General features: G+C 43.5%; 1 protein-coding gene across 1 annotated transcript; it reads left to right on the plus strand.

Moving 5' to 3' along the window:
- Positions 1–10,742: 10,742 nt before the first annotated feature.
- Positions 10,743–11,655, plus strand: LOC121991883 (protein P21-like). The gene has a single exon (XM_042546333.1). It carries the CDS (start codon positions 10,788–10,790, stop codon positions 11,457–11,459), a length of 672 nt encoding a protein of 223 aa, XP_042402267.1. The 5' UTR covers positions 10,743–10,787; the 3' UTR covers positions 11,460–11,655.
- Positions 11,656–12,347: the final 692 nt, after the last annotated feature.

The following is a 12,347-nucleotide window of genomic DNA, read 5'->3' on the forward strand; positions in this document are numbered from 1 at the left end:
ATTTCAAAGGACAAGTCCACCTGGGTAGGCAGTGAGAAGGTATCCATTGCCTTCATAGTCTGCTCCCACTGAGTCGCTAGTTGTCCTTGCAATAGGATGGCGTGAGCAGGGGTGGCCGGGTAGCGACGTAACCCCCACTCTGAAGGCAGAGTAGCACGGAAGTGGGAATAGCAAGATCGGGATGAGCCGGGAGCAGTCCCACTAGGGCCTGGTTGAGAGGAAGTATACCCAGATTGAGTAGAGGGGCTTGGTTGGGAGGACGTAGGCCCAGGTTGAGTAGCAGGGCTAGGTGGAGAGGAGGTAGGCCTAGGGGGAATGGAAGGGTCATGTTGAGAGGAAGTGGTCGGTTGAGGGGGAGAAGGTCCGACCGGGGCGTTGGGTATATATTGCCGCTTCGTATCGATTTCTTCTTTAACGACCAGGGCCTTCCCTCGATCAGCTCCTGTACGGACTTCTGGCGGAAAAATAGGGTCGTTCGGGAGTTGTGGATTGGGAACGGAAGCTGAGGCTGGTCGGGACGATGGAGTAGCGGTATGGACCTCGGATACTAGGTCGGGTCCAATAGGTCTGTGCCTTGGTCTACGTGAAAGTGGTTGTTCGTTTGAGTTGGACTCCTCCTCCAGAATCTGGCGGTGACAAGCGGAAGGAGTAGGACGAGCCTGCCCAAAATGCTTTGGTGCAGTGTGCAGGAGGCAGCACCTTGGAAGCGCCCGATTGATAAACAGTAGTGGTAGCCGCCTCGGGAGCACTAGCAGTAGAATGTGGAAGACTCCGCTTGCCCAGGATTATACGCCCTCAGCGATTTATTTCCAGAGCACTTAGGGGATGGGCTTGGTCAGCGTCGATCGGGCGAGAGTGTCAGCTATTGCAAATTGAGGGTTAGCACGATAAATAATTGAAGGTTAGCACGATGAACAAGAGTAAATTAGGATGAGGGCAGTACTCACCAAGGCAGTGCGACAATTCTAAAGGAACGGAACTCAGCCTAAATAAGTATAGCACATCTGCAGATAGCAAGATGCTCAGATCGAAGCCCCAGCCTTCAAGCTACATTGACGCCTCCACACAAATAGGGTTCGAGCGATAGTCTCCCAGAGGAGGCATCGAAGGGACAGAGAAACGCCGTTCGCTAGGCCATTCCACAACAGAAGGAAAGCGAAGGAAGAAGTATTTATCTTTTCATTCCGTCCCTAAAGGAGGTAAGGGTGCAAAGAGGTTGGTCTGAGTACGAGCATGGAAGCGGAAAAGGTCTTCACTGTGGCCCCGGAGGGTGTAGAAGTAGTGAAATAGGCGAGGAGTCCATTGAATATCGCATAGATCACATATTAGAACAAACCCACACAGGATTTGAATGGAGTTGGGGGTGAGTTTACAAAGCGGAATGCAAAAGTAGCGACTCACATTGGAAAAGAATGGGTGGATAGGAAAACGAAGGCCTGCCACCACTTGTTCTTCGAAAAAGGTCACATAGCCCTGAGGTGGTATGAAGACTTAATGGACCTCAGAGGGTATGATGATATGCATGGCAGTGGACACTTCATACACAAAGTGGAGATCGTTCAGATCCACACCACTGAAATTGGAGACTCCAGGAGCATACGTAGGTGGGGGAGAATCCATGGAAAGTCTAAGGCCACGAACAGAAGACCGAAAAGTAAAGGTGTGAATAAAAGAAGAGAAGAGAAGAGAAGAGGACTTCAGCTATTAGCGAGAAGTCCCAATGAGAGAAGCAAACCATTTATAGTAGGTAGGGGGAATGCAATGCCTCGTCATCAGCACCAATCATGCGATCCATACACAAGGTAGCTGGCGTCATCCATAGGTTTAAAAGCAACGTTGGTCGTAGGATTGTCTGAGCAAATCATGCCAGAAGGTCGTGTCAGAAAAAGCTGGGGCGAGGGACACATGGTAAAAAGAGGATAAGGAGCTTTCGTGGCTTCGGGAATAGGCGATGCTACAGTAACTCCCCCTCGGACCAACAATGGTACCCTAGAGTATCGTGATTCGCGACTAATCGAGTAACTAGATCGCGAAACTTAGTAGGGGCCCTAGAGTATGGTAGCTCGCGACTAATCGAGTAGCTAGATAGCTAAACTCGGTCAGGGGATTGAAGCGGCCAGTCAAGATAGACGCCCGGTCAGGTAAAGTGACCTTTCCGGACGCCTGCCCTGATGCCTACATAGGTATTAAGCTGACCAGGCAAAGACCCTGGACTAAAGCTTACTTGGATATTAAGCTGGCAGGCTGCTGATATCTAACTGGGCCTTAAGTGGACCAAGCACCGGCAAAAGGGATAACAGTTAACTAACCACTCAAACATATAAGGTGAAAGGCGCAGAGGCCCTATCGGCGCTGCTTCTATATTGTGATCGTTCAATGTGATCGAAGCCCCAGCCTTCTATATTGTCGAGCATTGCAAGAGAAATCTTTATATGTTTTAAATGCAGCGGACTATGTTTCAACTACTAAAACTTTGCTTCGTACTTTGAGAGAAGAAGGATTTGTTATTCTACTTAGTTATGTGAAAGAAGTTTGTGCCAAGTATGACATTGAGATATCTCACATGGAAGCTCGTTATAAATTTGCTACAGGTCATTCTTGTCAACAAAATGATTTAATCACAATTGAGCACCACTATTGATTTGATGTATTTATTATTGCAATAGATTTTCAAATTGAAGAGTTTAATAGTAGATTTAAGGATGAGACAGTCGAACCTCTTAAGCTTAGTTGTGCTTTGGAACCTAAAGAAAACTTTAAGTTTCTTAATGTTGATTACATCTATCGACTTGTTGAGAAATTCTATCCTCTTGATTTTGATACACAAGATTTACACCACTTGAGAATGCAATTGGATCATTATAAGATTAATGTTGTTGGCCATGAAAGATTTTATAATTTATCAACTTTTTCTAAATTATGTCGAAAATTAATTGAAACAAACAAATCAGGAAGCTATAATTTGATTGACATGTAATTTTTTCTCATTTGCTAGTTTATATATTATAACTATATCATTTACTTATATATTGAATCTAATATATTATTTAATTGGCAGATTGATTCGTCTTATTTTAAGGGTAATTTTGCATGCAGTCCCTATTGACAAACAAATCTTTGCATGCAGTCCCCACCCATTAAAATCTTTGTTTTCACTCCCCAGTTAAGCATCTTTACCAAATTGCCCATGATATTTTTAGGTACAAAAAGTCTAAAAATCAGTATAAATCCTCTTAAATTGAGTATATTAACTTAGAATCTAGTATATTTTCTATCAAATTGAGTACGATTCTAAACCCTAAACCCTAAACCCTAAACCCTAAACCCTAAACCCTAACCCTAAACCCTAAACCCTAAACCCTAAACCCTAAACCCTAACCCTAAACCCTAAACCCTAAACCCTAACCCTAAACCCTAAACCCTAACCCCTAACCCTAAACTCTAAACCCTAAACCCTAAACCCTAAAAAATAAGAGGAACAATTTTGATAGAAAATATACTCGATTTTTAATATAAAGTACTGACTTTAAGAAGAATTATACTCATTTTTGGACTTTTTGTACTCAATTTTGAAATTTTTGTACTAAAAAATCTGAGGGGCAATTTAGGTATCAATATTTGCATGAGGGAGTTGAAACAAGTAATACTTTGCATGCAGGGAGTGGAAACAAAGTTTTTTGGACATGGGGATTGCATGCAAAGTTAACATTATGATTGGGAATTTTTCTCTAATTTACCGTTATTTTAACTCTTCCCGTCTCCACGACAATAACAGAACGAGCATTTTCAACTACGAAATTTGTTAAAATAGCTCTTCGTAATAAGATGGAAGAAGAGTTTTTAACAAATTCTATGGTCATTTATATTGAACAAGAGTTGGTACGAAATATTAATAACGATGTAATAATTAATAAATTTGATTTTAAAAAGAATCAAAGAGCACAATCTTAATAATGTTTTTATTCTATACTTTTGAATGTATTAGATATTAAATATTTTATGTCATGTTTGTAAAAAATTAATATTCACATACATTTTTTTAAAATTTTATTTGTATTTTTAAATTAATTAATTTTTTATATCAATTATAGTCGTCAGCTTACTTTGAATTATGGCTACGCCACATACCACCATCTTTTAAACGTGATAACAATAAAATTATGTCAAACCAACCAGTTTGACTTAAGAGACTGACAGGTAGGGATGTAAATGAATCAAACAGTTCGCGAGCTATTCGGAGCTCGATTCGGTAAAAAGCTCGTTCGAGTTCGTTCGTTTATCTTATCGAGCCGAGCTCGAGCTCGATTTCGAGCTCGACAGTTTTATCGAGCCGAGCTCGAGCTTAAGGATATTCGGCTGGTGAGCTCGCGAACATGTTCCTTTATAAGCTCGCGAGCCAAAAAAATAAGTCTTAAAATGAATCTTAAATCGAGCCAAAAAACGAGCTTTAAAACGAGCCAAAAAAACGAGTTCTAAAACGAGCCTTAAAATGAGCTTTAAAATGAGCTCTAAAACGAGCTCTAAACGAGCCCGAGCTCGCTTAACGAGTTAGGCTCGTTAACTTTGATAATCGAGCTAATAACGAGCCGAGCTCGAACTATTCGCGAGCTTGATAATTCTAAAACGAACCGAGCTCGAGCATTGTGATAAAAGCTCGATTCGAGCTCGAGTCCGAATATAACTTAAAGCAGTTAAGCTTGAGCCTAATACTGTTCGACTTGATTCGACTCGTTTACATCTCTACTGACAGGTATCATAGGCCATAATCTAAAGGAGATCGAACAGATTTGGTATTTCCATGAAATTGAAGAGAAGTTTTAATCTCCGTGAGGCTCGTATAGTGAAAAAAATGACTTGAGAAATAAAACTAGATAAGTTGGACTAACGAATCTAATGTCAATCAACTAACGAATCTTATATCAAGTGAGTATTGTTGCTGGGCCATGATATCGTAATAGGACATCTAGATTATTATCCAGGTATTCACGATTTGAACCTCAGTTATGGTGTATTTGTAGAAATTTTTCCTCTAAATGGAAGGCGTAACCAAATGATGCTGGACTTTTGGATTGACCGTCGCGTGCGCTTCCCGATTTATCCTGATGATCGGTGAAAAAATTCTATGAGACCGAGCCGATCACCCAAAGATAATGAATGAGACTAATTAAGATTATCATTTTTTTATATAAGTAACTATTGAAGACGGCAACTAGATTACTAGCTGATCGAGCTACTCTGGCTTTCTCAATCGTTCTTTGGTTATCCTTTTTTTCCGATACAAATTGATACACAAATTCTTGCTCAGTAGGTGCATTTTGACTTACTAACATTCAGCATTCTGAATGAGTTCTCTCTCAATCTCAGGCTTCCCACTTCCGACGAAGAATAATTGTTAGAGGAGAAAACAAATTATAGAGTTCTCACGCACAATAAATAATATATATCATAATCATCCATAGCTTCATTTGACAAATTGCATCGAGGAAGTGATTCTTTTACCTTGTGGAGTTCCGTTCCTGAAAGAAAGGCGTCGACTTCCTGCAAGCTCCATACAAGAGGCACGCATTCTCTATCCGGCAAAAGTTGAAGGTACCCATGCTACGGAGATGCGGGTCCTAAGCTCCTCTCGTACATTACGGCCACCGCCAAGCCAAGGCATCCCGCCAAGCCGGCGCTTTTGATCATTTCCCGCGCACCCGAGGTCTGAATAGAGACGCAAGCGCTCTTGGGAATAATAGCCACAAGGCCCCCCCCTTCTTTCAGGTCGCAAACAGCTCGGACTGCTATGCCTCCGCCGACACATCCATCGTCCAAGATCTCCACGGCATCGCTGCAGTCGAGGCCGTGGGATTTCATCCATCGCTTGTAAGCTCTAATCCGCCTGCCACGGAAAAGATTAAGACATCTTTACCGGTGTACGGAGTGGTGGTTGGTGACGTAGGAGAAGAGCCCGCGCCTCCTCCGACTGTCACGCCACGAGAGAACTTGGCTGAGACCAAATCTCCTTATCCATATTTTTACGGATCAAGAGATTGACAGTATAGAATTATGATTAGATCGTAGTGATGATCTGATCGTAATTGATTGTGATCCTTTCTCTATGTTACTATTCCTTGAGTTAGGACGGATAGTCGGAGGCCGTTGGTGATGGACAAGTGACTAGGTTGTTGGTCGTCGAGTTACGGGTAGCCTTCAAGCAGCCTTCGGCCATCCGCCCCACCCAAAATATAATATGAGGGGACAGTGAATTCAAGAAGAGATCACAATCAATTGTGATCGAATCGTCGTAACAATCCGACCGTAATTCCATATGATCCATCCCTGATCCACAAAAATATAGACCAGAAGATCTCCCCCCGAACTAGGACCAGATCTCCTAGTCCATATTTTTGTGGGCCAAGGATGGACCACATTGAATTGTGGCTGGATCGTAGAGGCGATCCGGCCGTAATTGATTGTGATCTCTCTCTAGGTTTACTGTCCCCAAGTTATAGTTTGGGTCAGGGCGGGTGACCGGAGGTTGCCCGAAGACCGCTGATGGTGAGCCAGTGACTAGGTTGCTAGTCATCAAGCAGCGGATGGCCTTCAGTCGGCTTTCAGCTATCCGTCATGACTCAAACTATAATATAAGGGGGCGATGAATCAAAGGAGGGATCTCAATTAATTGTGGTTGGATCGCCGTCACGATTCGACCGTAATTTCATGTGGTCCATCCCATGGTCAACAGAAACGTGGACTAGGAGATCTCCCCCTGAACTAAGACTAGATCTCCTGGTCCATATTTTTGTGGACCAGAGGATGGACCACATGAAATTGAGGCTGGATCGTAGTGGTGATCCGGCCGCAATTGATTGTGATCCCTCTCTAAGTTCACCATCCCCAGGTTATAGTTTGGGTTGGAGCGAGTGGTCGGAGGTCACCCGAAGGCCGTCGGTGGTGGAAAAGTGACCAGGTTGCTGGTCGCCGAACGACAGGTGACCTTCAAGTGGCCTCTGACCATCCGCCCTGACCCAAACTATAATATGGGGGGAAGGTGAATTCAAGGAGGGATCGCAATCAACTGTGGTCGGATTGTCGTCATGATCCGACCATAATTCCATATAGTCCATCCCCTGGTCAACAAAAATGTGGACCAAGAGATCTTCCCCCGAATTGGGACTAGATCTCCTGGTCCATATTTTTATCGACCAGGGAATGGATCACATGGAATTGAGACTGAATCGTAGTGGCGATGCGGCCGCAATTAGGTGGCGTTTGGTTTAGATGTTTGGGAATGAGGGAATGAATTTGATCCTGTTCGAGCGCTGAGTCGACGAAAACTGGGGACGTGGCGCTCTCTACTGTCTTCGGGTGATCTCCACACTGACATGGACCTCCGGTGAACCTGCAACAAAGCTGGGCCGGGAAAGGGTTCCCGGCAACGACCCTTCGACGCTCAAGTCAGGCAGCGGCGAGATGAAGCAGAGGCAAAATAACAAGACCGTGGCTACAGTAGATGAGAAAAACATACCTCCGTCGAAGTCCGGAGGTCTTTATATAGGACCCCGAAGAGGCGCGCGCACACTTCCCGAGGCGTGCACGCTCCTCAAAGCATACCTCAGAATGGTTGTATCAGAAAAGCGTGTCTAATGCCATACCACAACTGTCCGAGCATATCTCTGCCACGATAGTGGAAATTTCCACCGTACGATCCTCGGTACAGCCCGGCCGCCGACCATGCTGATTGTCGGTGGTAGGTGTCTCGAGAATGATATCCCTAGCTGCCTTTTTTGTCCTCTTCTAAGTCTTTTGTCTCTTACTGGGCCGGACGGGATGCCCGCTCGGTCTCCAGGGCGCTCGGGTGTGCATGCGTATCGGACTGGGCTAGAAGGCCGCTCGGTCAAATACTCGGACGGGAGGGCGATCTGGTTGACCTGTGGTTCGACTGAGCGGATCGGTCGCTCGGCACGACAGTTCCGCTATAAGGGAGCTTATGAGCATCGGAAGTGACCCGAGGTCGAGCTATCTACACGTCGGCCGGGGATTTACTCCGGCCGGTTGGCTAGGTGGCTTCCCCCCGCTCAGCGGGGACCTTGACTTTGACTCTCCCGTGTCGTTGGCCCCTTCCTATGTGGGCCTCCGATCCTTACCACCGGATCAGGATTCATTCTCAAGCCTTGTGTTTGGTTGATGGGAATGGAATCAAGATTTTGGAATGAAACCCAAAAATTTGGGTATGGATGAAACTCACCCCGTCCCTTGGGTTTTGATGAAATGGGAATAAGAATTAAGTTTTGGACGAAAATACCCTTAGTATATTTATTCAATTTTTCTTTCATTTCACTCTCTCTCCTTGTTCTCTCTTATCATATTTTCTCTCTCCTCATTCTATCGTCAATTTTCTCTCTCAACATACTTTCTCTCTCCTTATTCTCTCTCATCACACATTCTCTACCATTTTCTCTTGTATTCTCTCTCATCACACACTCTCTTTCTCATTATTTTCTCTCTCCTCATTTTTCATCATTCTTTCTCTATCATTCTTTCTTTCTCCTTAATCTCTTTTACCATATCCTCTCTCATCACACTTTCTCTCTCTTCATTATCTTCCATCACACTCTCTCTCATCACACGTTCTCTACCATTTTCTCTCTTCTCTCTCATCACACACACGCTCTCTCATTATTTTCTCTCTCTTTATTCTCTCCTTTTTTCATCATACTTTCTCTCTCATCAAACTTTCTCTCTCCTCAATCTCTCTTACCATACTCTCTCTCCATATTTTCTCTCATCACACTTTCTCTCTCTTTATTCTCTTCCATCACACTCTCTCTTCTCATTTTTTCTCATCACACTTTTCCTCTCTTCATTTTTTTTCCATCACACTTTCTCTCCTCAATCTCTCATTCTCTCTCATCACACTTTCTCTCTCTTCATTTTTTCATCACTCTTTCTCTCTCAACACACTTTCTCTCTCATCATACTTTTTCTCTTCTCAATCTCTCTTATCATGCTCTCTCCCCTCATTTTCTCTCATCACACTTTCCCTTTCTTCATTTTTTTCCCATCACACTTTCTCTCTCATCATATATTTCTCTCACATTCAACTTTATCTTCATATAATTTTTTCTTTTATTTTTCTTTAAGGGTAAAAAAGGAAATTTAAGTTCATTCAATTGAAAATATTCAACTAACTAAACATTATTTTTAGGAATGATACCCAACCTTATACCCATTTTCATTTCATAATACTATGATACTCATTCCCATTCCGATTCCTAGGAGAGAACCAAACGCTACCTTAATTGTGATCCCTCTCTAGGTTTACCATCTCCAGGTTATAGTTTGGGTCAGGGTGGATGACCGGAAGCCGCCCGAAGGCAACTGGTGGTGGGCAAGTGACTAAGTTGTTGGTCGTTGAGCGGCGGGTGACCTTCGGGTGGCTTCCGACCATCCGCCCCTACCCAAACTATAATACGGAAACGATGAATCTAAGGAGGGATCACAATCAATTATGATCGAATCGCTGTTACGATCCGATCGTAATTTCATGTGGTCCATCCACTGATCCACAAAAATATGGACCAAGAGATCTCTCCCCGAACTGGGACCAGGTCTCCTAGTCCATATTTTTATGGACCAAGGATGAACCACATGGAATTGCAGCTGGATCGTAGTGGCGAAAAATATGGACCGGGGATGAACCACATGGAATTGCAGCTGGATCGTAGTGACGATTCGATCGTAATTGATTGTGATCCTATCATAATTTATTATAATCCCTCTTTAAATTTATTATTCTTTAGATTATAATTTAAATCAGGACGAATGATCAAAGACCATATGAAAATCACCGATGATATATTGACAAGTGATAAGATTACTAGTCATCTAGCGGGAGATGACTTTCAAACGGCCTCACATGATGGAACGTCTCGTACGGGCAAAGTCATACACATCTGGCACCAGCCTCTTGGGCTACGTGTCACTGCCGGCCCCACGTAAAGGGACGTGTCGGAACCAAGATAGGTACGGGTTGCGAACGATACACAGGCCGGCCCATGGGCTGCCTGCAACGCAAAAGATCCTTGGCCGTATATACGTTGACGAATATGCCATCCGTTGATTCCCTTCTGGATATCTATGCAAATGTAGCCATCGCAAATTTCTCTTATTTTCCACAAACCTATTTTCCTTCCACACTGACTTTGAATTTTCTATTTCACATTTAATTAAGCATTTGAATTGTTCGACCAGCCATGCAAATATTTTTTACTCAAGGCTTGTAATCCGTTACGTAATCTGTTTCATGGTCAAGATCAAATTAACTTAACATCAAAGGTGTACAATCTCATCAACAATTGTTAGAATTAGAGGGCTTTCAACTAAAAATCAACACTGCAATTAATTCGATGATAAATTAAGTCAAAGTCATGAACGAGCGTTGCATAGGATTGTCTCCTTAATTAAGAAATCTTGTAAGCTTAGAAGAAGATATGAATATATGTGGAAATAGGACCACATATCTGTGGTAGTCTACGATCCAATAATAAACTAAACAGAAGTCATGGACGATCCAATAATCTATTTATCTTCCATACAGCCTGGCTTTTGAAATTTCTATTCACAATTACAAGTCTTTCTTGAGTGAATTCTTCGTATTTAATTTTTATATCAATTTCTTTAAATTTTATCCATTTCTCGATTAATTAATTAATATATTTATTGCCACTACCATCTCTATAAATTCCCTGCTTCCCCAGTGAATTCTTACAAGCTTGAGCATTAGAGTACGTAGGTAGTCCATTATGGCTACATCAACCAGCGCCGTGCTCTGTTTCTTCCTCTTCCTCCTCCCTCTCTCCATTAACGCCGCCACCTTCCAGATCGTCAACAGCTGCTCCTTCACCGTCTGGGCCGCATGGGCCACCACCGGCCCTCGAGCAGGCGGCGGTAACCAGCTCAACCCGGGTCAGTCCTGGACCATCAACATCAACGCCGGCGCCACTGGCGGCCGCATATGGCCCCGCACTGGGTGCTCCTCCGACGGAAGAGGCTGCCAGACCGGAGACTGCGGGATGCTGCAGTGCCAGGGCTACGGCCGGGCGCCCAACACCCTCGCCGAGTTCTCCCTCAACCAGTTCAACAACCTCGACTTCTTCGACATCTCCAACGTGGACGGGTACAACGTGGGTATAGACTTCAGCCCCACCACCGGCGGTTGCCGAGGGATCCGGTGCTCCGCCAACATCGTGGGGGAGTGCCCGGCGCAGCTGAGGGCGCCGGGGGGCTGCAACAACCCCTGCACGGTGTTCGGGACGCCGGAGTACTGCTGCACCAATGGACCGTGTGGGCCCACGGATTTTTCAAGGTTCTTTAAGACGCGGTGCCCGGACGCCTACAGCTACCCGCAGGACGACGCGACCAGCACGTTCACCTGCCCCGGCGGCACCAACTACAGAGTCACCTTCTGCCCTTGATCGACTTGAAGCATGAGATCGTACGTATATAATTACTACCATAAGACAAAAAGATTTACAAGGATCTAGCCAATTCGACACGTTTCTATATATAATCATGGAGAATAAAACATGTGTGCTAGCTGAATTACTAGCGTGAGGTCGATCTGTTCACTCCTGTACCTGCTATCCATCAATAAATATAATTATTATATTAGATCGCGCGCCATCAATAAAACATGGAGAATAGCTTTTTATCTTTATTTTCCTTTTCTTTCTTTTGTCTACTTCTGTTCATTTATTTATTTAGTTATGATGCTGTTTGTTTGCTGGGTTGAGTCATGATCGATATCAGATTGATACTTCTGTTCTTGAAAGCTACGTACTGCCATCCTTGTTCAAATTTAGTTTTCTCTGGTAGGTAGAATCGTAGTTCATGTATTTTTTTTTTAGTGTTTAAGGATTATGCATGTTGTGTTTGGATTTTTTAGTTGAGAGAACAAAAAAGAAAATAAGAAAACAAAATTTACTATTAGAGTACAAATCATTTCTCTCAATCCTCCGAAAACGAAAACTTAAAAAAGTAGTAAAGAGATAGAGAGCGGAAATTAATTAATTTCTTAATTATGCAGGTTTCAAGTCATCAGTTAGACTTGAAAATTTGCCTTTTCAACTTGGAATAAGATTTTTCATAGGGCCGATCCTCTAGTTCAAAATTTTCTGGATCATAAGAAATCATATTCATTCATTGGGTGGATGGACTGGACCCCATCTATTAAACAGGTAGGATCCAGCTCATCCAATCAATGAATGAGTAAGAGATTAGAACTGATCCAGGGATCCGGGATCAGAGGATCCTGTTGGTGCAGCGGAGGCCGACAAGAGGGGGGTGAATTGCTTGTAAAATTA

This window comes from Zingiber officinale, chromosome 1B, assembly GCF_018446385.1.
Source record: "Zingiber officinale cultivar Zhangliang chromosome 1B, Zo_v1.1, whole genome shotgun sequence".
NCBI classification, from domain to species: domain Eukaryota; kingdom Viridiplantae; phylum Streptophyta; class Magnoliopsida; order Zingiberales; family Zingiberaceae; genus Zingiber; species Zingiber officinale.

Coding starts and splice junctions, on each gene's coding strand:
- LOC121991883 (XM_042546333.1), top strand. CDS start 10,788: ATGGCTACATCAACCAGCGCCGTGCTCTGTTTCTTCCTCTTCCTCCTC.